At 45.3% G+C, this 25,251-nt stretch overlaps 2 protein-coding genes across 4 annotated transcripts in view; one reads left to right on the top strand and one right to left on the bottom strand.

The window, feature by feature from the left end:
- znf438 (zinc finger protein 438) overlaps nucleotides 1-12,312 on the bottom strand; it is a 37,046-nt gene extending 24,734 nt beyond the window's left edge. The window contains exon 1 of the mRNA XM_035618681.2: nucleotides 12,205-12,312. The gene's annotated coding sequence lies outside the window, so the exon portion shown is untranslated. The remainder of the gene's footprint in view (nucleotides 1-12,204) is intronic.
- The window catches only part of zeb1b (zinc finger E-box binding homeobox 1b), a 117,370-nt gene that overhangs the window by 45,225 nt on the left and 46,894 nt on the right, over nucleotides 1-25,251 (top strand). Inside the window, exons 3-4 of one of the 3 annotated variants that reach the window (XM_047329724.1) lie at nucleotides 13,403-13,513; nucleotides 13,975-13,998. Coding sequence is in view for 2 of the 3 variants with exons in the window: in XM_047329723.1 (XP_047185679.1) it covers nucleotides 23,873-23,930 (58 nt within the window). In the remaining variant the exon portion in view is untranslated. Of the gene's footprint in view, nucleotides 1-13,402; nucleotides 13,514-13,974; nucleotides 13,999-23,816; nucleotides 23,931-25,251 lie in introns of those variants that run through there. The other 2 variants (XM_047329723.1, XM_035618680.2) reach the window with 2 other exon arrangements.

A 25,251-nucleotide genomic window follows, 5' to 3' on the forward strand; every position in this document is an offset into this window, starting at 1 on the left:
CCTGGTCCTCTCCAATCAGGTGTTTCATTTAATGTCCGCCGTCTCGAAATGGTAAAAACAAACAACAACTTTTCTACCAATGCCAAATTACAGCTAAAATGAGTCGAGCACGGCGGAGGCACAGGTTGGGCCGACACAGAGGAGCTGAGCTAGCTGTAGGAGGCAGTAGTGAAGGGATTTACCAATCATGAAGGATTGCTTAAAAACAAGCCTCAATACTGTTGCGAGGATGAACTGAAGACAACCTCGCAATGTCGCCTGCAGAGGATGCTGCCAAGACTCTTCACATTACTTATACAGCGGCAGGGAATCATATTCAATTAATACACTACGGCAGACAGCAGTACTGGACTCTCCAAGCCAATCGGCTTATAGAACATCTAAGAGCATATGAGGAGGAAGCGCATTGTGCTAATTTGTCTTGTCTGTTGAGCACTCTGACAGGCCCATTGATGCCGACATCTCTTTAACATGAGGTTAGTGGGTGGTTGGCCTCCCCTCTCGTCGTTTGTGAGCTGCAGAGCCTGGAAATGATTAGGCCTGGGAGGGCAATTAGCCTGAGCATCGCTGGGCTAAATATAGTCCAGCTTGGCCCGGCTCTGCTCCTGGGTCATAGCCACGCCGCAGCCTCCACACAGGCATGTTCGCTCAATCTGGATCCCGTTTGTTTGATGACTGATGCGAAGGCAACGCTGACTCAGATGAGATAACATAACTCAGCCGTCGATCAGGTGTCCCGCGAGGGAAGGAAGTGAGTGGGAAGGAGTCATGGAAGGAAAAATAGAGGGGATGGTGTTTGACAGGGAAGCACGCGTTAAACCTCGATAACCAGAAAATATGAGTTGGAGAAGCATGTTCCTCAAGTTGACTGACTCATATTTATTTACTCCGTCACACTTTAAGTGTGTCTACACACTGTGCCCTGCTTTTCCACAATCAAACCTTCCGCTTCAATTCAGCCTTATTTCACAAGAAATACTGAACCATGGTTGGGAAAAAACCTGCTTTCCCACAGCCTTACACCAACTAAACGGAATGCAAAGAAAGAATGCTTTCCCATCACACGGCTGCCTGCCCCTCCAGTCCCCGTATCTCCCACCCCCCGTGAGAAAAAGAATTGAGATTTTATCCTTAAAAAACAGGAGGTTCGCCCACTCGTTCACCTGGGACGGCTCTTGGACGATGGAGGCAAGCTAGAAGGTTATAGGAGCCTGGGAATGTTTAACATCAAGAAAGCAATCAGAACGTAGCCGGCGCTCTGGGAATTGGACAGGAAACACGGAGAGTAACCCCTTCCTGCCTGAGAGGAAAGAGAGGAGGAAGTGATTTGGATTATGGGGTGAATTTTTACTGTAGCTTGAAAGGGAACCTGTGAGCATTTATTAGTATACTAGATTTTTACGAGTGCTAAATTTAGCCAGTTCACATCGAGACTTTGAGTCACACCCCCTTGGCTTTCTGAACCTGATCTCTACCTACAGTGGAATTCAGAAAGTTGATGTGCGAAGACCCAGGGCTCAAGTGAGAAACAAGAAAAGCACTGAAAAAAAGGTAGTGGCCTCGAACCTGACAAAGGCTCTGCTGCAATTTCCCCATCGCTGACTTGACCCCATGTGTCTTTCAGCACAGTGTGTAGAACTAAGGTGAAACGTAAGTGGAAATGTGCTGGCGCTACACTGGGTTAAGCGCAAATTGCACAAGACAGCTCAGGAAACACGGGTTTGCTTTGTACCCTGAGAAAAGAGAACACTTATCAGCTGCTAAAATCTACTGTAAGAAGCCTGTTCCTGCACTGTCCTGAGACGGAGCTGGACATACAAACACAAATACACAGGAGCAGCAATGCACAAGTCTCCAGCCAGATAATAATAAGATACATTATTTTAATAAACTTTGCCTGGTTAATTTTCTCTAACCGAGTCGATCAACATATACATTTTTTTGTTTTGATCATCTTTTACAATATTTTCAAGCAGGAAAGCCAAACATAGCGTTTCCAAATATTTATTTTCTGAGGACCATTAATGTTTCAGGAAAATTTCACAGTAGTCAATCCTGTGATCTTCAACAGGACACGGTGCTGCAGCGCCATCACAAGAGCCACAATGTTGGCAATAACGAAACAAAAAAAGCATGATAAAGTGACTGAAGACAAACTGTGGTGTCTACTTTGTGTAAACCAACCACTGACTGAGACATCCCCCGTTTATGACGAGAGAGAGAGTGCTGCAGTACTTCCCAAGTCCCATGAAGTATCGCACTTCAATATGCAGTTGGGGGAAAAGATGGGGCATTTAAAAAGTCCACACAGCGGATGACAGCACCACCTAAATAGTGCCAACCAGAAAACACCCACTGTACTTTATCCCAGCCATGAATCACACCCACTGTGTGCCCACTACATGAAATCCCCTGGAAGCCTCAACATTATGGCCATACCCATAGTTGTCCTCGCAGCCCATAGCAGCAGAATAAAACCTGGAAAATACATCCATCATAAAGAGAGGTTATTTTGGCTCGGTGCGGTGATGATAAAAGTGTGGACATGCTCAGCGCCCTGTTTATAAACTGTTTGTTCATCTATCAGTCGCCGAGAGAGGGACGAGATAGCAATACGGTGTGGGTTACACACGAGCGGCCGCCGTGGAAAGATCGAAGCGTGTCCTTGGAGTGACATTATTTATTGAAATAAATTCACTTCCCCTGAAATATGTATAGCGAATGCATTATGAACAGTGCTTCTGATGAAGCAGAGAGGGCTTTAACTCAGCGCAGCGTTGGCTTCGCTCTTTTCAACAAATGTCCCTCGTGTGACACGCGGCGGGGATAATAGAGAGGAGAGGGTCTGAACGCTTTAATTTACCCCTCTTGCGTGAATGCGAGGGATTTCCTTTCATGGCCCATTTGAATGTATAGACAATTTAGAGTCCTTCTCTGAGCAGAGATTCTGATCTTAATTACTTAGTTAATTAGCTGTGATTCACAGGGAGAAGCCTTGCCCTATGTAGAGTCCCTTTGCATTGCTGAGGGGGCTCCTCAGAAGCTCTCGCCCCCATTTTTAAAGCACCAATCCTGACACTGATTTGCAGGACTGCCTTTGCTGAAGGTGGGCTTTTTTTCCTTCTTTCTTCTTCTTCCTCAAATGTCAGCAAACCCCACAGAGCTGCGGCTCTGCGGTTCTACTGCCCCGAGGAAAGCAGAGCGGATCAGACTTTTCTTCCCCCCGCTGCCTCTCCGCTCCATCGCAGACTTATATCACATGGACGCATTCCACAGATTTACGTTTATCGTTTTCCAATGAAAGAGGGGACAGCCGGTGCAACATCCTGCATGCTCCCCTCAGTATGTGATAAATATGGCTCCCTCGCTCCCGCCGCCTCGACTCGGCCAATCAATGGAGCATTTAGCTAATCACAGGAGGAAGTACAGAGTGGGAAGGTTGAAAAGGGATTGTCATAAGCGGTAGGCGTTCAGCGAACTCGCTGGTGCTTTTCATTCGCTTACGCCAACACAGGTAGTTGTCGCTCGTCAAAGTGGATGAAGCGTTTGCCATGTGCCGATTACAACGCCACCTACAGCAGCTGGTATCTTGGACAGGCGGCGCAGAAGTTGGGCTCAAGTAGTAGTATTGGCATGCAGGATAGTACGAGAGTACAGCGGGCTGACAAAAAGGAAAGGTAAGGTCCAGCTGAGGCAGCTGCTTGCTATTACTCCACCACAGCCCCCCCTCCCTCTGGCAGGAAATAAGCATCATTTAGTACTGACAGGTACATGCTGAACCATTGCTATCTCTGCTCTCAAACCAACCAAATAATGGATTACAGCAGTTTAGTATTAACCTTTACCCTCGCAAGTGTCTTTGCCAAGGTTAGTCAGCTTCATACCTCTGAGTGTGAGCGTATATTTTCCTGAGTAGGATAAAACACTAGGTAACACTGGCGCGTCGCGCACACGTGAGTAAATGTGAGAGATTTTACTTCTACTCGTAACAGCGAAGCGAGACTGAGCTCGCACAAGCAGCCATTTCGGACGTGCAAACGGTTTCTGTTTGCGTGTCGTTGCCGCCGAGAAAGAAAAACAAAGCGCAGCTAACAAAGGCAAAAATCTCTCCTCAGATCCTCTTCAAACACGTGAGGTGCTTTTCTGGTTGTGAAAAGCAGTAATTTAGAGGTCTCTGGTGAGCTGTAGAGGGCTTATCGTGTCCAACTGTATCAAGAATGTATCTGCGGACCTGCCTTAATGCACTGCCAGGTCACCGGTGCTGTGTAAAAATGGCAATACAAGGCCAGCATGGCTGCTTGTAGCTCCAGGCACAAAAACAATGCAGCAATATTAGTGGAAAACTAAGAAAATCCTCTGTAGAATAAGTGCCACTGTCCTTATTGTTTCTACCACTCGAGCACTGTGTTCAGGACAACCAGAGGTAAGACATGTGCACCTAAAACTATGTCAGGCCATAAATGATTCCTTACCTTCATAACTTCATTATCACCTTTGAACTTACAGCTTTACGGTATTAAACTGTGCGACTGCGCAAGAAAGAATTAGCGCCGAAGACACATTGACTGACAGTTTTCTGGCACAATTGAGGGGGTAACATAACGTGCTTGTGATTAGTGAGGTCATCCCACAGTCCACACAGCCAACAGTCCCCATTCCTGCCAATGTTTTACTGAGCAACATACTTTCTACCTGCTGCCGAGGGGCTGGGCCAACAGGCTGAACCAGAAGATCTCCACATCGACTTGGAATATAAGCTGGAATCAAACTGTGGCCGGCATTGGAGCTAAAGTGATCGATGGAAAATTAAGAAACAACTATTTTGCAAATGGAGGAATTGTCAGTTTTATGTAAAACGTAAAAATGCACTACGGTTTCAAGGAAACAATTTTCTTCAGTGGTTTGGAAATTGATGCAACCACAGAGACCCAGAACACATTTATCAGGTGTCCATTATTTTCTATCCAGATAGAGTATTTTGATGTGAAGTTGTAGCTCTGGGACAAATAGGAAAAACCCAGTGGCACCATCAATCTCTCTTCAGCAAGAATGATCATCACCAGAGCTAGCTGTGAAGAATTTCTTCAGTCCGCATGGAGACGGTCAGCTGACAGCCAGGTGTTCACAACAAAGTCTTTGGATTACCACAGTTGTTCCTTCTGAGAAGAGTTTAAACAACCACACTTCGCCAAAGCATGTCAAACTTTTTACAGTCGGACACAGCATGTGACCTGAGAATATTTGAATACAACCTGGAGATAAAACAGCCTAGGTGATCTTCCCTGCTTGGTGTGTGCGAGTACAGGACATTTAGAATATATTACAAACATAATAAACTATAAATACATTAGTTCAAACTACAACCATCACACTCCACATGGACGCACCAACTAAAAATCAAACCAATCCTTCTACTTATGACAACTGAAGCAGAACTTCAGACTATAATGATAATAATAATTTTAATGATCCATTGTAGCCTACAGTCTCACAAACCAAAAGCATGAATAAAAACGTTATATCCAGAAATAAAAACACCACAGGCCAAAAAAGAAGATGTAGGGAATGTAGGGCCTGATATTAGCAGACTCTATTCCCTTAACCTCGTCCTAAAAATCCCAAATTTATTATTCTTTCCAATGACACGAATCTAAGGCAACACTTGGCAAATAAAATTGTGCCAACGCAGAGTTAAGGCAGAAAAAAAGCCCACGTACAGACATGAGAAAACAAGCAGTCAGCTCCGTTGTTTTGTCTGTGACAGTCCTACAGGCCCTCAGGCTCAGGAGCCGTTTCTCCTCTATAAACAGCGCTGTTCTCAGGCCCCAGATGTCTCATTACTGTAAAACAAGCAGTGAGATGAGCGACATACAAGCCACTGGCCCACATCGCTGCCTCCCTTTCAATTAGAAAGGATTAGCCTAGCCTGAGCGGGCCTGCCTATGCTGCGATACGCTACCTTATATGTCAGACCTAAATAAATCGAGAAGAGGGCTTTCAAGCTTGCTCATAGCAGATCGGGAGTTTCGGCTCCGCTGTGATTGGACAACAGGTTTAATGGGAGGATTGGGGTGTAGCTTCTGTAAAACTTAACACCCTACGAAAGGACACGGGCAGAGAAACAGGTATACACCTTTCCTTCGCTGACGCTCATAAATTAAACCTATAGAAGCACACAGTTCCTCAGATTTAGCGGTTTCCCTCAGAAAGCATTAATCAAGTGATAAAGCCAAGCCAGCAAGTGAAATTTCTGCAGTGTCATTCGCCGGCCAGGCCAGCTAGACAACTCCTCTCCCATCCCATGACATGTAGTGTAGGGAGGGACAGCAAGGCCCTCGTACGGCCGACTGCATCACTCACTTTTATGGGAGTGGGGCGGTGTGGGGTTTAACAAGACATTTTCCTCGTCAAGTCAACCCGACATTACATAACCATAAAACGATGAGGTCCACAAATCACCAGTCGACTTGTGACAACGGGGAAGGGGTTGGGCTTGTTGCGTGGCTCGCAACACCACCAGCAAATTGTCGTGCTTTGTGTGTGTACAGTTAAACTACACACACAAAAAGGATTTCTAATAGAACATCTAAAAGCAGACTATATGCTGGAGTTTTCTTCACCGCACATGAAATTGAAAATGCAGCTCCAAAGCTGCAGTGAAGCCTGCTGCCTGCCGCTCACTCGCCTGCATCATTTTCCAGAGACTCGGTGCCATAGCTGGAAGAACTCCACTGACCAGGGGCGTCTGTGGTTGAACTGAACTAGTCCGCAGATCCAGAGAGGCAGGCGGCGAGCAGGCAGGCTCCGCTATGCCTGACATGGAGCACCCTCATAGGGGGAACGACTGAGTAATGGTAGGGTAACTTGATCCAGGGCTGGGAGGGAGCGGGAGCAACCCTGACGCCTAAATCATAGCTGTGGGATGGAGAGAGGGAGACACGCAAATGTGTTTGGGGAAAGATCGGCCCGGAGATGAGAGGCTGAGGAGACAGTGGGTGGGACAAGCAGAGAAATTAGCAGCAGGGGGGAGGTTGAGACAGTATATTTGGGAAACAGCCAAATGACAGGGGATGAAAGTGAACGCCTCTCTGCTGTCTTTAATGCACGTGCCGCACCCACCGCTGGGGTGGGAGGGACCTCAGAGGAGTGACAAGGCGTGGGTTTGGGTTTCAAATTCACAAGCCTATCGCAGACGGCATAAACACACGTAGGCCCAAAATGACTTAGATTTTCCCTCATGTCTGGAGCTAATTGAGAAATTTAGGCTGGTAGACATAAATAAATGTATCACTCTTCACATGGGCCTAATCCTTTCACCAGAAATCAACTTGTCCTACAGCCAAGGTCCAAAATTAACTTTTGGTGTATCTGCCAGTGGCCACTAAACTGAAAGAAATACCGGCCAAAACATTTTTCAACCGGCCATATAACTGCATCAGTCAGTGTTTCCTGTAGATCAAGAGGTTTGCTGTGGAGGCAACATCCTCTGATCGTACTTCATCATTCCCTGAGCTCTGTCTTCCATCTCTATTCCATGTTCCCTCTCTGTCTATGGAGGTAAGCAAATATTATACAATAATGATGATTATAATAATTACACGAATGGATATAAGCAAGGTATAAGAGCCTTAATACATAAAGTGTGTAAACGTGACTCTCACAGCGGGTTTGTTCCGGTAAGTGAGTTTCTCCCCGTGTGAGACAGAAAAGTGTTTGCCATTAGCAGTAGTCATGTTACTTCAGTCGGCCATAAAGTGTGTAGATAAGCTCAGGTTTCAGTATAGTTAAGGGAAGAGAGCTAAGCTAACCCAGCAGGACCCTAAGAGAGTGAGGAGAGAGGACCACATCTCCCCCAGCCAATGCCTGGTTCACACCGCATGAGTTTTTGGCCTGATTTTACACTCGCCATCAAATTTTGGATCTCGCCGACAAAAGCCCCACGATCGCAGCCAAATCGGCCTTCGATCAGCGCCAACTCTTCAAAGACACAATTCAAATGGTGGACAGCAATTATAATCAGTCAACTTAACTGGCATGTATTGCACCTTCACAAAAATAGAAAAAAGATACCAAATCCCCGGTTGCAATAACTCTCAAGGCAGCACAAAGCCACACGTCCACTTTTTCATAACATGTAAAACACAACTTCCCTTTTCACTTATTATTTATTCACAGAGCACAAATGGTGTTTTACAGGAAGAGCTTGCACTTTCCACTTCCTTGAAACTGGCCAGTTGATCCATAGTCTTCTCTGTTGTTTGCCACCGAAGCAGTTCGGGGGTACGGGCCTTACTCGTTGGCAGCTCAACAGACCTCCCACTCCCCGATTTGTGGAATCTAGCCTTTACTGAACATCTAAAAAAAACTTAAAAGAAAATCTTTAAGAGATAACAGGTCTCACAACTACCAGCCTTGATCAACTCAGGACCAATGCTGTAGTCTATATGATCGTCAACCTCTTGTGTCGTTACCACATCAAGAGAATTTTTTTTTACAGACAACATGACGAACAAAATGGTTTGCTAGGAGTGGAACACAGCCAGGAACTATACAAATGCTCCAAGGAGCAGCCTAATATAATAATATGCCTTCGCTGCAGCCTACAAATCCTGTAAAAGTCACTCATTAGGCTTCACATGTAATTTTCATTAACTTTTCTTGGAAACAAGGGTCTAGCAAGAGCAACAATTTAGCAGAAAAAGAAATATTCACCAGACTATTACTGAACCACATCCTCCCTTTTCCATCCACAATATGGTCTCCATTCATTATTCAGACTAGAGATGCACTTTCCTTGTTCTTCAACTCTCCACTCTTGACATATTTGGGCAGCACTTAGTAGACGGGATATGCATCAGCTGCTTAGAATTTCAGTTAAACTAAAATATATATATATATCTTTAAATGAGAATGGTTTTAATCAATTAGGCTAAATGGGTTGATTGACTAGAACTTGATGTGTTCTGCCAGAACTTACAAAAGACGATGTGAATTAGCCAGTATGCTAATGTTTTAGGGGAGAGCTGTATTTTAATTCATCTGCGTATGCCTAGATTGCACCCATAAAGTAATGAAGCCATAATTGAAAAAGTAGGCCAAGCCTTAAAGCAAGAATTAACTCAGAAAAACACAATCAGTGGCAGCCACAGTGTCCAAGACAGGTCATGCAGAGTGACTGGCTGAATATTTGGCTCAATTATCATGCCCCTCTTGCAAAATGTCAACAAGATTTGGGAACGCTTTGGGCTTTCTTTAGACTTTCGGCTGGTACTTCAAAGCCTGACAATGAGCGGCGCCCTGAGTACAAAAGTCTTGCGTGTCTGCGTGTGTTTCAGAGAGTGTGTGTGTGCGTTATGGTAACATGATCTTGGTTATGATTGAGCGGAAATGTTAGACAAGCATCTAAGTTTCCTCTGCCTGCTTCCACCCTCCACGTCTCGCCACATGTGAAACCACACTGGAGCTGCTGCAGCCAAAGTAAACGCTCCAGTCGTTCGCATTGGCATGTGTTTACACAGGATGCCAGGTTTACATGCCAGCACCTTACTCATATTCTGCTGATAAACGGTATCACGCAGTGTGATTCCTCTTTCCTAATCATTGTATGCGATGAACCCTGTGAGACGTTTCCCCACAGTAACCATTATGATGAAAAGGACCTCATCCGTGAAACTCTGGTGTGTGTGTGTGTGTGTGTGTGTGTTTGTGATTGTGTAGGAAGACAGTGTTTCTCTCTGACTCATCTATAGGAAGGGAACTGCTCTGACTGTGCAGAAAATCTTGACAAAATGCATTGCCTTACCAGTTTTGAAACTGAGCATCAAATTGCTTCTGAAAGGGACAAATAAAGGTAACAGCAGCATGATTTAGCAGATGAAGCAAGAGCCAGAATCAAAGCTTTATACTCTTTAACAGACTACGTCACATTATGAGCCCCTAAATGAACGTACGCTGTTACCTGAAATTACCTTCCACTTAATTCTGGATTTCTCTGTATCTAGCATGTAGATTTTTTTCTGGTTGTATTTTCCTAGACTTCTGTATTTATTTATTTTAAATCACCTGCACCACACCTTACTTGATTTGTCTGGCGTGAGCCACTTCACAACATCAGCACAAAATGTTGCTGAGACAGCACTTTTTTCTACAGAAGAAAAAAAAAAAGGATAAACCTTGAAGTCAATTTCTCTCTCCATAGGTCCTAATGATGTTGCCTTAACCCGAGTCAGACCTTTGTTTGACTGATCTGCCACTGAAGCCTCGATAGCTGAAAAACAGAGAACGTTGTGTTTGTACTGGGAAAGGCCCACTTCTTTACCAGTGTCAACTGTGAAAGTGAAACTGTTAATTAAAAAAAAATCAACACTGTTTTCAATCAACTTTCCCCACATGGAGACCTGAGATATGTGGCGTTCACTGACCTTTACAGCTTCTTTTATGTGACAAAAACTGGGCTGCTGCAGATAGTGAAAATAATAAATTGTTGTATCTGGAAAGGAAAACCCAGGAACACTCTCTGGCACATACCCCATACCACAGTGAGAAAGGGGAATTTTTTCTCCTCACCTCTCCAAAAAGTCCGCCTCAGTTCACCACAGCTGATCATATTCCACGTTTATTAACGTCTTAGAGGTGTTCAATCCAAGTCTTCACCCAGACCTTGGATGAAACACCTCAGGGCCAATGAAATGTCCAAGACTGGCAGTAATAACGGACACCCATACTAGAGCAGCACCCCAAACTCTACAAGCCACATTAACTCGTAGTGTCGGAGCTGACCAAGCGATGTTGTTGTACAAGCTTTCTTATGGAACAGCGGGCCTGAAAAATGCACCAAGCTCTATGTGCGCTTTCAGCAACACTCGTGGACTGAAGCTGACCCTGACTTTTCAGCTTCCTGGTGTCCTGCACTGATCCTACACCTGAAACCTGAACTATTTAATAACACTATGTACCAATCACACATATTGTTTGAATACAAAATCTGTATATGAATAAATATAATTGGTTAAGTTCGTAAAATTGCAATGTTACAATTTTAGTGACTGCCCGTGAGTAACTTTATTGTAAGATGTTATGTAACATAAGTAATATGTCATCTGGTTGTTAATGAGTCCATTTAATTCTGCACCGATAACAATCAAGTACATCAGACCTGAGTAACGATGCTGAGAATATATTCTGTGATGTCGTCAAAGGGATAAAACACGAGCCTCTGCACTACCACTGCTACTAGAATAGATGCAGTTTCATGTTGCAGACCTGCGAGCGGCGCATCTTTCATGATTTACCAAAACTAAAAGAACACAATGATGACCATCTCAGAGAACACAACCCAGAGTGTATATATATATTTATATATATGACGAAGTGTTAAAACACCATGGTATGAACACATCCTGGCAGCATCTCTCACAGTTGGCAAAAGTGCGATACTGTACGATGACTTCTGCTATTCAATAGGATCGTGTGTTTGCACCATTGCTCCAACTATACAACAGCTTCCTCACTGCGTTTACCTCTTGTCGCTTCATCCACAGCAACCAAATGCATTGCGTTAACCTTAGTACTGAGGCAAATCATGTCTAGGGTACAGTGTGTGTGTGTGTGTGTGTGTGTGTGTGTGTGTGCGCGCGCTCGTGCGCGCGCGCTCCATCCAAGTCTAGACTGCACAATGACTATTTAATGAACATACACAAGACTTAATACTTGACAACCCCCCAATTCTCTGAGGTTTACACCTACACAACATGACCATGCACAGGTGCACACCAGGTACTTGCTTGGATGAGGACAGAAGGTGTGTGTGTGTGTGTGTGTGTAGGCTCGTGCCTACATTATTATGATGACGTATCTCTGCGATGCACAGCTGCGGGGTTTAGCCACGGGCCTGCTTCTCTGCACTGGCTGCGCACAAACTGTGTGCGTGTGTGTGCGTGCACGTTTTTATCTGTCCGCTGAGTGTTGCACGAGCAAAATCTTCACTTTGACACAAGCGTCGTTTCAGTTTGAGGCCGCTGTGCACACTGTGAACACAGAAGCCTGCGCGCCACGGATCCTTCCTGCTGCACGTAAAGAGGCGACCGTGACAACAACTGCACGCGAGCCGCGTTCAGGGCTCCGTTCTCTCGGTCTAAAAAAATTTTTTTTAAAAGCGGCGGGGCCGGGAGGAAAATGTTGCGTTAGCTGCGAAGCGGCTCTCACCTGGATCCCCAGCTATGTGGAGGGAGCGCCTTCACACTACAGAGAGGCTCATTCTTCCCAGAGACCTGGCAAAGCCGTCGATCCTCATAACTGTTTCTCTGCAGCCATTTTGAACCAAACCGTCGACTTGATCCAGCGCGGGGGTGGCGTAGACACGACCGACTTGCTCAGTCGATTCATTTTGGAAAAGTACGAGGCCCAAAAGGATAAAATGGAGTAAGACACAGGTTATGTTTGTGTTTTAATGAACGGAGTGTGTCTGAAACGGGCGAGGAATTAATATCCCGCAGTCGCTAATTTCGCCGCACCCCCCGTTTGGCGGAAGTGGTTCGGTCCGGAACGTTCCGGGGACCACTCCGCTTGGTCAGAGCAGCCAATCAGAGCAGCCGCTGGTGCAGGAACCTGTAGCAGCGCTGTCACTGTCAAACAGACCAAATATAACCACAAACAAGCAAATATATTAAAGGGACACCCCACCAATTTTACACATGAATGTCAATTTTAGAGTTACGCTGACTAAGCTGGGGAGATATAGTATAATTATGAAGAAAAATGAGTTAATGATACGGAATATTCTCGTGAACGATTTTTGGTAGACACATTGTCAAGTTGCTGACAGCTGTTTACGGACATGAACATGAGTTTGCAAGTTAGTTTTGAAAATTCAGGGGAAGGGGGTGTCGCCCGGGCAGTGCGCCCACTCGCTCGCCGTGAATCTTCCGGAGATGTTCCCGCTGTATTCTCACATGGGGCTCACTCTGACATTTTCCAGTAATTTTACTAGGGGACTGGCAGGAAAAGTTACGGAAAAACGTCCAGCGCAACATTTGCGGACGTTTGTGTTCTCACATACAACGACTCCAAAAACGTGCAGTGCATGTCTGAGAGCAGAGAAGAAAAAGGGGGGTTTGATTGATTCTAAGAAACATTTGATTAATGGTGCAAATTATGCATTACATATCAAATTTTTTTAAACATATAATCTTGCTCTTTTATATAATATCTTCATGGTGGAATGCACTTATTTTACGTCGCTTTGGACAAAAGCGTCAGCTAAATGAATGTAATGTAATGTAATATGTTATTAGTTACTTTCCATGTAGAGTAACCTAGATTAGTTTTCTTTTTAAATAATGCCTTATTATCAAATATGCCCTTTACAACTGATCCTATTTCTTTGCTCTTTGTTATTTTGCAGATATTTGAAAGAGGTGTCAAGGCACCAGTCAACCACAAGGCTTCCACACTGGACTGAACGAGGCATATGGCAACGGGGACACATACTGAACATTGCAATAAATGCCATGAGGTAAAAAGTACACATATTTTGCTATGAAATGTGATAAAAGATTGAAATTGAAATCCATCCACCCATTAGCTCTACCGTTAATCCTTTGAGGGTGGCAGGGGGGCAAGAGCCAGTCCCAGTTGACGTTGGGCAAGAGGTGGAGACCACCTATGGGCAATTTAGAGACTGAAATTGAAATACTTAAGCAAAGTCAGTTAGCTCAGAGCTGTGCCCAAGTTCAGTGGTTAACTTAATAGCTTTCCATCAGAAGTCCAATAAATGAAGCTAAACCCTGGTCTCAGCGGGAAACAAATCACAGCCTCTGTAGCCTCAGGCCTCGGAGATGCTAACAGTGCTACAGATGTATCCGTCATGTGTAAGATGAATGGGTGTGATGGTATTTGTAAAGGTGAATGTGTCCTGTCTCATTTATCTTGTGCTTTACTTCTTGTGTGTTTCATGTTCGCCTGACGCCATCGCAGGACGTGTACTCACTGCCCTTCAAGGTAAATATCTTAGATGAAGATTGAGGACAAGACCCCGTTGTGTGGAAGATTGTACCAAAAGACGATCACATTTTCTTTCTTCGTGTTTTGTTTTTGTTTATGCTTCAGGAATCTTTCGGAATCATAATGAAGTTCACATAAATTACTGCAGTACCTTATGCGATGCAAATTTGCAACAAATGCCTACCAGTAAACACACACACATTGAGATACACATGTAAATTCACACGCGCACACACACACACACACACACACCCTTTCTGCTGGTGTTTCACACAGTGCTCCTGGTGCAATGAAGCATGGTGTTGTTAGTTTTGCAATTTGAGTCACCTGGGGCTACACATGTCCTGTTCTGTTAACCACTGTCACAGGCCACAGCGTATAGTTTGTGGCAGGTGGCAGTGTACTCGGCGTGTGTGTGTGTGTGTGTGTGTTTGTGTGTGTGTGTGTGTGTGTGAAGGTGTGGATGACGGACAGACAGAGACGGAAGAAGATGCGTTCACATACATACATGCTTCTCAGGATTTCCCAGTCTTTTTCTGACTCTCTGTTTGACACACACACACACACACACACACACACAGAGAGAGAGAGAGAGAGATTTGTCTTTCTATAGTGTTGAAGACACTTATTAACATAATGCATTCCCTTGCCCCTTAACCTAACCTTAACCATATTGGTGTCGTCAAATCTTCTCACGACGTCAAAATGTCCTCACTGCGGTGGTTTCGAACCAAAATCGTACCTCACACCTATAGAAAAACAAGTACACACACACACAAACAGAGAGAGAGACTGAGGGGCGGCAGCAGTGACAGAACAAAGACGTGTAATCAGGAACTTCAGTACAGGTGTTTGTCACTGCTGCTTTTCTGAAAGGGACTGTTTCATACTGATAGTGCTCAGCGAGTGATATCAATATTTCTCATCTCCCAAAACAGGATATGAAAGAGAGCTGCTTTTTTTCCCCCTCCTGTAACCCTTGATGAAACACTGAGGTACCACTCACTAGCATTTGTATCTCATGACTGTAGCACTTGATAAAATCTTCAGGTATCATTCTGAAACATGTGTCTACAATGACTTATCTTTTCTTCAGAAGCATACGCGTGGCTGTGTTTTGAGCTCTGGGCCGTATGAGCGGGGAGCTGCTTCTTCTTCTTTTTTTTACCCGCACATCGAGGTCTTAACTATAGAAAAAGTAGTTGTGGCATCCCTACTTTGTGATCAATACGAGGATCTTTAGCTCATGGCCAAATAGAATTAAGAATTGCTTTAGGATAATGACAGTATCGACCAGCGCTCAGTAAAGCGTTTCAGGCTGTGGCAGGTTAATTCCCATCTATGAAGGTGTAAAGGGAGCCAGTCAGAGTCAGCTCTGACGGTCAAAGCAATTCTCCTCTGCACGCAACTACTTTCCCCTCCCGTACCACACAGGCATTTTAAGCTACTGCAATATAATTTATGACCTATTCTTTGGAAACTAAGACATTTGAGAGTCTCTATGCCATCACAGAAATGGAGAAAATGTTGGCAAAAGCTACGTTTGCATAGACCACAGTAGTAAAATCCAAACTACTGCAAGGTTATAGAATAATTTATCCTCTCCATTGGCATGTGCCTACATATCCGAAAAACCCGAAAGTCCTCAGGCGAATCACGGATGACATGTCATGAATTACACGTCAATATGAGTTATGGCGAGATCAGGCTACAAAACATTAAGCCTGACACTGTAATATACCATAATGACACAATTACAGTCCAGAAAAAAAAGGGTAAGGTAAAACAATCGTAGGAAAGAATTAGCTCTTTTTGCATTTAAAAACAACCAGTTCCTCTTAAAACACGAAGGATTATGGCAAAAATACGAACAAAGTGGTATAACTTGTAGCCTCTTGACCCTTTTCTGTGCCGATAAATATTTTTAAAGCAAGCTCCTTTGAGTGAGCATTGCTCCTTGCATATTTCCTCTGTGAATAAAACTAATTTACCTTGCTCATTGTGTGAGACGCTGAGGTGTTTTGATGTTTGGAGATGAAAATGCTTTGAGATGAAATATTCATTTTTTTTTTTTTTTAGTTGGCTTAATTATGTATGTGTCCACTGTCAAGTTGAAAACTGCTGCTCCTGTGAGGGATGTTTCAAGCGTACCTTTTTGCCACTGGCGCAGAATACATTACCTCCTTATTACAGGAATTGCCTGGAACACACTCATATGCAACCTTATGGAAATATTAAATGAAGAGGCTGCACACCTCAGTAGGCACACTGAATAAGCATGAGCATTATGATGGTGATTCATAATGTGAATGTTGGGCTGATGGTCGTTTTTTTATTTTTGACGTCATCCATTGTTTTAGCGCAGACAAAGAGCATTTGCCTACCTGTACAGTTTGTTCTTTAATTTAAAATGACCTCTTTCAAACTGTGATATAATGAGCTAGTGCTCTGGATTGTGAGCAGATGGCAGAGGTGCCTCAGGTGTCATTTGCCTGACATCATGCAAGTCATATGTCACTGTGAGTGTGGTCATACAATCATGTAATTAACCAGCAGGTCTAGCTGGGGGTATTTTCAAAGGGGCAAAGGAATAGGTCAACACTTTTTGGAAATGCAGCTATATAGCTATCCGCAAGTTTATGTTAGAGCTCAGCATAAAAATCTGTCTGTTCTACTGTTTTTACATTTTGATTTAAAAACAAGATTCGCCATGTCAATCAGTGAGCTACCCTCGGACAGAGCCACACTGGCTGTTTCCCCCCCGTTTCCAGGTCTTCCTTGTAACTCAATAAACTCAAGATTCACTCGACAACATTTCATTTCAAAAGCAGAAACGTTGGTGTCATGAGAAGGGGTTTTGTGGGACACATTCCCCTTCTCGAGTTCTGGAGTCTCTGCAGTTTGTCTGACAACCTCCAGGTATCCAGTGCCCCAAGCCAAGACATAATCCAGCACATAACCCCGCCTAATGATATCCTGACATTAGCTTCATATTTACAATATAGACACGAGAACCGTATCAATCTTCTTATCTAACTCTTGTTACTTCAAAGATTCATTTAAATAACTTATCCCGGGGTATGAAGGAAGAATGGAAAGGAAAAATGTTTTAAAAAAAAATATTTGTAAGAGGGTGTAACACTCATTTGTCTTCTTCGTGTTGGATGTGTGTGTCCGAGCGTTTATGCACATGTATTTGTATATAAGATTTCCAAAAGCATATCCTCCAGATGGAGGCCGGAGGTTCTTTGGACCTCATCTCCCTCCCGAGCCACGAGGTCAAGGCCCTCTCGCACTCTCCGCGTTGTAAAACATGAAATTGAAACGCTAGTCTGTCTCACTTTCACTTTTGTCCAGATGTCAGTTTGAGTTTTGATGTGCAATGCTCGCCACGTGTTTCTAATTGGGACTTCTGGTGCACACTTGGCTTACACTTTTGGGGTGAATACTCAAGAGGTGCTCAGGGTCAAGCAGGTTACAATACATGTGTACAAAAAGGATGTGCCCATGTGTACACACACCCGAGACAGGAAAATTCCCACACATAAACATTCATTGTACCTGCCTAGTTAGATTAAAACCTTGTGTAAACTAGGTTCTGTACTCGATGAACATCTTTCCGTGTATAATTTTCCTCAACAAAGATATGCCTTCTAGAGTTTTGTAGGCCCAGAGTGTGAGATTTATGCTGGATAATTTACATAATGCTGTCTTTTTGAATACTGCCAGGAAAGGTTTTTAGAAGAATCCAGTGTTTAACCAAATCTTGCAATGGATCGTCGATAATTTCCATAATATAAATACAGCAATCCCACTTGATTTCTGTAAAACCTTTCCACATCAGATTACTGAACGTGCCCACTACTGAGTGAGTCCCACCTCTCCCTGAACACTTCATTACAAACCCTAAATGAGGACTATCTCTGTATATGTTTATTTCCAAAGCCTTGCTGGCTGTTATGATGTTATTGCAGTCATTTCCCAAGCAGGAATTTCACTTCGGGGCTCCCTTTTCACTCTTAAAACTCACTAGTGGCCCGTCACCCTTTCAGCACCTCTCATTGGTTCTTGTAAAGGTGTGGGTGGCCATGTTTGGACCCTGATGTGGCCGCACGGACACTGAGCTGTGAAATTACATTAAGCCGCCAGCCCAAGGCCGATGGCAATCCTTCCGTAATGAAAACGGTTTCACAGCGCTGGCTGCTCGGAGCACCGGAGACAATCTGTTTGACAACCAGGGCTCAATATGGAGAGGTTGAGTAAAGGGGCACCGTAGTAATTGGCTGGCATTTTGGATGTTCATTTCTAGTGCTCCGCCACTATTCATGTACAGAAAAAAAAAATGTTATGATGTCCTGGAAGTGTGTGTGGGAAAAGAGTAGGTGTGTGGCATGCATATTCATCCAGTGAAAACAGCAGAGGCCTATCGCAGACTGAAACATAAGCACATACACAAACATATGCCACCCACATACAATTCACTCATAAAGCCTCGCCATTGAACCTATGTAACTGCACAGTTTTGGATCTGTTTCCTAGAAATGGAAATTAGATGTATTGATGTATACCCTCACACAGAGACTTGGTGTATGTAAATTAATTTTATCAATGCAAAGTGAGGTAAAAAAAAAAAAACAACAAAAAAAAAACATCACTGCTATGAGGGAAAACATTTACATGAGCTTCCTCCACTTCAAATGGAAAAACTAAATTACATTTGTGTGTGTGTGTGTGTGTAACTTAAAAATGCATGGATGGAGCCTCACCAAACTTGGTGGGAATATTATTTGGGATGGTATCTCCAGATGGTTAACTTTTGGTCATGTAATACAGAAGCTACCTGCAGGGGTAAATCTCACCGGTTGTAAGTGGGATTTTGCTTTTTAATTCGGGAACAACCCTTGAACAATGCAGATAGGTAAATTATGTCCTCACAGGTATGAACTGGGCAAACTTTTTCAAGATAGAAGCAGAAGAGCTGCTTCACCTGATTAACAGCATCGTCCTGTCACCGCAGTGCACCTCAGTTCACACGCATTTTCTTCACCACAGACTGGTTTAAACTGTGAGCGAAGATGCCTCCAAAAATAACACCTTGATAGACTGCGTTCGACGTTCCTGCAGAGCACACAAAACGCTGTTCCAGCCGCAAGGACAAATGAATGGTAAAATGCAACGGGCCCTCCAATAAATACAATATAAATTTTAACTGGGCTTTCCAGAGGATGGCTGTCTCCTCTTGACAGTCACAAGTACAGAGGGAGAAGACTGGGGCAAGTCTGACTGGAGCACTGAGGTTGTGTGGTTGAGTGGGTGTGTTCATTTCTATGTGCATGCATGTGTGAGTGTACATCCACACACACACACACACACACACACACACACACACACACAAGTCTCCTTGGCCAAAACAAGTATATATCTTGGCCAGCAGCGTAGACAGGCAACGTTACGTTCACCCACAGGTCAGGAGCTCTCAGCCCCGTGGCCACCCACCCCTGTGGAATCATGGGAGTGGGGGAGTCTGTGTTTGTTTGTGTAACTCTGAGTATCCTCACCCCCGAAATCCTCCCTGAGAGTTGTGATGTCACACTGATTTTTTACCCATCAAGAGATGAAAGTAAGAGAATAAGATAAGCGTAATTCTTATTTCTCAGTTCCCGCCAGTTTTACCTAAAAGGGAACCATTAAGATGCGTTTACTGGTATACTGGTGATTTCTAAGTCTGACAAAAAAATAACCCTGATGATGTCATTTGGGTTAGCTTGTACTGGACACGCCATAATGGTGTTCAGAGTAAAACCATTACCATGTGACAAAAAGCCTATATTATGAAGTGGAGATTTTAAGGCCTGCTGGTCAATAGTTCTGTACTTGCATGTGGATAAAGCATTTAGATTTAGAAAAAATGAACTCAATTCTCTAAAGTTAAATTATTCATTTCAGAAAAATGTGACCATATCCATGTCCTTATTAGATCATATCATGAGATTAAATTTACTGGCGCAGTAGAAGTGCAAACATTTAACTCATGAGCGAACTGAATTTGACGTTAAAAGTCTGTGGAGTGCCCCTTTAATAAAGGGGAGCATATGTGAACTGTGTTGCGATGTCCGACGGGTGTTTTTGGTTCTGTCCTGTTCACCTTTCCCCCTGACTAACATGTTTGGGGAGTGGCTCACTCCACGAACCAGTCAACTACTTCCTGTCTCGAGACGGAAAAAATCCGCAGGGGAAGACGGAAGTGAGCTGAGAATACTGCGGCTTGGTGGAGGAAAACCGAGAGATTGACATCTACTCCTCAAAACATTGCATTGTTGGGTTTCAGACTCTGACAGCGGGCATTCAACGACTGCTGAATACTTCAGCTGATGTTTGTTTTAGGATTGTCCCCAAGGAGCCAACTTGACCCCAACAGAGAGGCATGAGAAAATTCTCAGGCTTCCAATAAAATCTATGTGTTTGCAACAACGGCGGATTGTTAAAGGGGGAGTTCAAAAATCCCCCCAAAAAAGAAGTGGTTTTCCCTTCAAAGCCTGCATGTTCTCACAGCTTGTGTGGTGTTTCCCTTCTAGGCTGAAACTGATCTTTTCTCTTTGTATCATTGTATCAGTTGCATTGCAGGCACCACCTGAGCACTTTTATAGTTTGCGTGTGTGTGTGTGTGTGTTTTCGCTGGCTGCATAACAGCCTTGACTGCAGCTGAGCAGTATGCAACGGTGGTGATAGTGTTGTGTGGGGGGTTGGTGGTCTGTGGAAAGGGGAGGAGGAGGTGGACCTCACATTTAGCTGCCGTCTCTTGGGAGAGATTAAGCAGTTTAGTCTTTGCTGTGTCTCTCTCTATCACTGCCACCGCCTCCTGCCTCTCCTCTCTGCCCCGGAGCAGGGCGGCGTGCACCTTTTCCTTTCGTCCGCCTTTTGTTGCACTTTCTGTTCCCCTCTTCTGCTCTCGTTTCCTCTGTTCCTTCTGCTCGCCTGTTTTCTAGCCATCCATCCTGCCTGCACAAGCTTTTTGTTTCGCGTTTCCCCCATTCAGTTTCTATTTTACACCCTCTAGCCTTCTCCCCTTTTTTCACTCCTCTGACCCATAGACATTCAGCCGATTCTCTTTAGCCTGACAGCCCAGATGGCACAGAGCTAATGGGGCTGTGGGTGGTTGCTGCTGCCCCCCCCCCCCCCGCCACAACTGCACAGCCAGCCCCGCTTTCCCGACTCAGGGATAGGCCGCTTGGGTTCGGCCGTCCCACTGAGCTGATCCCCTGGTCCTGCGTGGAGCACCGTGAAGCTCAACCTTTAATCTCCTAAACGATCCTGGACCTAAGAGGATCAATACTCATTTTCAGGGAGCAGCATGATCCCTTAATGTAGTGCAGGATGGCTGCTTATCCCTCACTACCCCCCCCCCCCCCCCCCCCCCCCCCCCCCCCTCGCCACCAATTCTCAGTTTCAACTCCCCATAGGAACAGCAGGAGTCAGCCTTTCATTTTATGGCCCACTTTAGTTAAGACAATATCTCAGTTTTATCGCTGATGTCATTATTCAGGTAAACAGCACCTGTATGTTGTCTTCAGGGAGGCTTTATGCTAAAAAAGTGTGTCTTTATTGGCCGAGATATTAGTTGTTGTGTGAGGTGGATTTTTTTTTTTATCAAATTAGATTCATGTCATGTAGTTGACCTCTGATCCTGCTTTCAGTCCAAATCATAGAGGAGTCATCGGAAAGCCTGCATGCATCAAACAACTTGAGCCGCTCTGTGTTATTCACATTTACCAGTGTGTGAATTCGCTCCCGTACAAAATACACCTTGTTTTGCCAGAGAAAATAAATCACCCTTCTCTTTTTTGTCCAGTTCCCCTGAAACACATCAGAGATGACTTCGGGCTATTTTGTATTAGAAGTGGTCGTATAGTTGTTATTCTTTTCCCCCCACAGACGCAGAAAAATGACTTCATGCTAAAGGGCGGCGTGATCCAAGGAAAATGGGAAAGATCTGACTTTCCATTGGATTACAAGCATCCCATTTTTTCCAGACTCGGTGCGCGGGGAACGCCGCTGCAACCGCACGGTTAGCAGAGCGTCTCATCATTGATCTCTGCTGATGCAGACTGTTTCTGGGGCCTTTTTCATCAGGGAAGGCAGAGAGAGAGAGAGAGAGAGAGAGACAGAGAGAGAGAGAGAGAGAGCCTGGGCACCCTCCCCTATTCGTAGAAGAGGCCACCTGGAGCAAGTTTGGAGGTGTTGTTTATGCTAAAGCTATTACTCTATGTCTGGGCAGTCTGCCCCGAGAGTTGGACTGCACTGCTGCTACTGAATTATTCACCCAGGAGATCTGCCATTCCATGTATACAAGCTGTCACATGTAGCTGAATGATAAGACGATTGTCCAGCAATGAGGAGTTTGTTACCTCAAGTCTGTAAATGGCCTTTACAGGCAGATTTATATCAAAGAAACGGGGCCTGTGATATTCACTTGCGCGCATGATTGAATAATGGAGTCCGGGGAAGCGTAATCCAAATATATCTTAGAAAGACAGAAGTCAACATGGGGACTTCTGCTTGTGCCTTAAATCACTTCCAGTGATTAGAAAATGTCACGGCCCCGTTAAACAATCTTCCTCGACAACGCGGGACACCCAACTTGAGGCGAAAACTGGGTTACACAGTCTGGCTGCCACAATGGCCTCGCATACCAGAGGTCCAGGCACCAGAAACCTTAGAGTCATCTGCATCAAGAATAGCCACAGAGCCTTGTAGCAACTGCTGCTCCTCTGACCCATAATTGCAAGTCATGGGACCGCGAGCATTATTTTATTCTGTGCTGCTTCATCTTTCTTGTCACTACATCTTTCCAGAAGAATTCACCTCAAACATGTGATCTGGGATTTTCTTCCTTCCTATTGACACAGAGCCCACTGTGAGATAAGTAGTGTAAGTGTGTGTGTGTGTGTGTGTGTGTGTGTGCGTGTAACTGAGGTTGAGGTCTGATTGGACACAGTCTGAACCTGCTGATTGTGCTGGCATGTCTGCGTCCTCTTCATCACCGCTGCAGTGAGCTCGACTCAGGAGAACAGCAGGGTCTTTCTTTAGGTGGAGGATTGAATCAGTGATGACAGTCTCATGACCTCTTCCTCTCTGACACACACAAACACACACACACACGCTCTGTCTCCTGCCCTGCTGTCCTACTGTGTTTCACACACACAAGGACAAACACACACACACACACACACAAGGACAAACACACACATTCATACGTAAACAACAGGTTGGTAAGTCAAAGTGAGAAAGCAAAATTTTATATTTAATGGTGCTCGTCATATTATAATGTGCCGATGATGTTGATTCGTTTTCAACCAATCACTTATATGTTTGTTTGCAAAAGGGAAATATGCTAAATTGTCAATTTGTTAAAAAAAACAAAACATATTTTTATTTTTTACATTTCCAAGCTGCATTGTGTTCAGGTAAATAAACTGAAATCAGCACGGTTGGTCATTTTTGAAGATGCTGTTCAACAATGACCACTGATCACTTTATCACCTAGACCTACTCATTTTCAATATTTACATAATAAGAACAGCTGTGTGTCTCGTGCATTTAATGCAGGACGCGTCGCTCCAGTCAGTGGCAGCCCGGGCAGGTACAGTGTTGCATGGTGCGCTCGTCATCCCTCTCACTTCCAGGATCCGGGATGCACGATACTGGCAGCACGGGTCGGGGAGGTGCGGGAAGGTGATGTCGTAAAGCGGAGTGTCGTAAACCAGGTGCGGAGAAGGGGAGGTGAAGGGGAGGGAGGGAAGGAGGGGTGGGGGGGAGAGGGGGTGAGAGAGGAGGTGACTCTCCGGCAGCATTTAGACACAACGAAAGGATCATGGCGGATGGCCCCAGGTGTAAGCGCAGAAAGCAGGCGAACCCGCGGAGGACCAACGGTGAGTTGAAAAAAAAAAAAAAAAAAAAAAACTACTTCCCGACGCGGTGCTCGTCTGTAGCTGTGTGTTTGTGTGTGGGGGGGGGACGACGGACCAGGTGCCGGTGGATTTCGCCCCGAAAAGTTTGGCAGCGCCCGCGAGTCGAGTTGCTGGCCGCGGTAAAGTGGCAAGTGAGCGCTGCGCCGTTATACCTGGCTCGCGCCGCTCCCCCCGCCTAGCGGTCCGCCGCGCCGGGGACCGTTACACGCGCCTCGCCGCCGGCTCCCCGCGCGTCGCTCCTCTCTGCTCCTCTCTGCTCCTCTCCGCTCCTGCTCCTCTCTGCTCCTCTCCGCTCCGGCTCCTCTCTGCTCCTCTCCGCTCCGGCTCCTCTCTGCTCCTCTCCGCTCCTCTCTGCTCCTCTCCGCTCCGGCTCCTCTCTGCTCTCACGCCGTTCGTCGACTCACTTTTTCGAACGCTCCGTCGTCCGCCGCGGATCTCGCTCCATTCCTCTGTCGAGTTCCGAGCTCGGACCTGTTCCGCGGAGGAGCCAGCCTCGTTGTACCTGATCTGTTATTGCGGACCTCAGTCGACGGACTTGGGTTTTTTTATTTATTATTTTTTTATCTTTTAACAATTTAAGATGAGGGAGGGAGGAGGGGAAAAGAAAAAGAAAAGCCATTCCATGTCATTGTGTCTTTGGTATGTTGTGATCGTGGGAAACTACTGGTCCGGTTTGTTTCTTTCTGCCTGCTCAGTCGTGGGAGCAGGTATAGCGACGGGACACTGTTGCTGCGGGGCTGACAACAACAACAACAACAACAAAACAACAACAACAACCAAAAAACGCCTTTTCTCCCCCTTGTGATTACGTCGTATGCTTGAAATTACATTCACAACAACTCCATGTGCATGTTCCTGAAGACGAGGCGGACAGGAGGAGACATCACGCGGTGTCGTGTGCGTGTTCTCAACCTCGTCCTCCTCCTTTGACAACTTGTGACTTTGTGTGCGTTTTCCTCGGGGTTGGCGTCTGTCGCCGCGTCGCCGCGTCGCCGCTGCCTTTTACGCACGGCTCGCGTCCGGCCGGGGACCTCGGGTTGTGTGTGTGTGTGTGTGTGTGTGTGTGTGTGTGGAGCACAGAGCTCGTCAGAAACATGGATGTGCTGGGTGAAGACCGAGGGGGTTCCGGGGGAACGGGGGACATCTCTCTCTCTCTCTCTCTGTCTCTCTGTCTCTCTCTCTCTCTCTGTCTGTCTCTCTCTGTCTCTCTCTCTCTGTGTGTGTGTGTGTGTGTGTGCGTCGCTCACGCGCTTGTTCGCGCGCGCGGCCCTGAGCGCGGCCC

The sequence above is a fragment of the Scophthalmus maximus genome, chromosome 21 (genome assembly GCF_022379125.1).
Source record: "Scophthalmus maximus strain ysfricsl-2021 chromosome 21, ASM2237912v1, whole genome shotgun sequence".
Classification (NCBI taxonomy): domain Eukaryota; kingdom Metazoa; phylum Chordata; class Actinopteri; order Pleuronectiformes; family Scophthalmidae; genus Scophthalmus; species Scophthalmus maximus.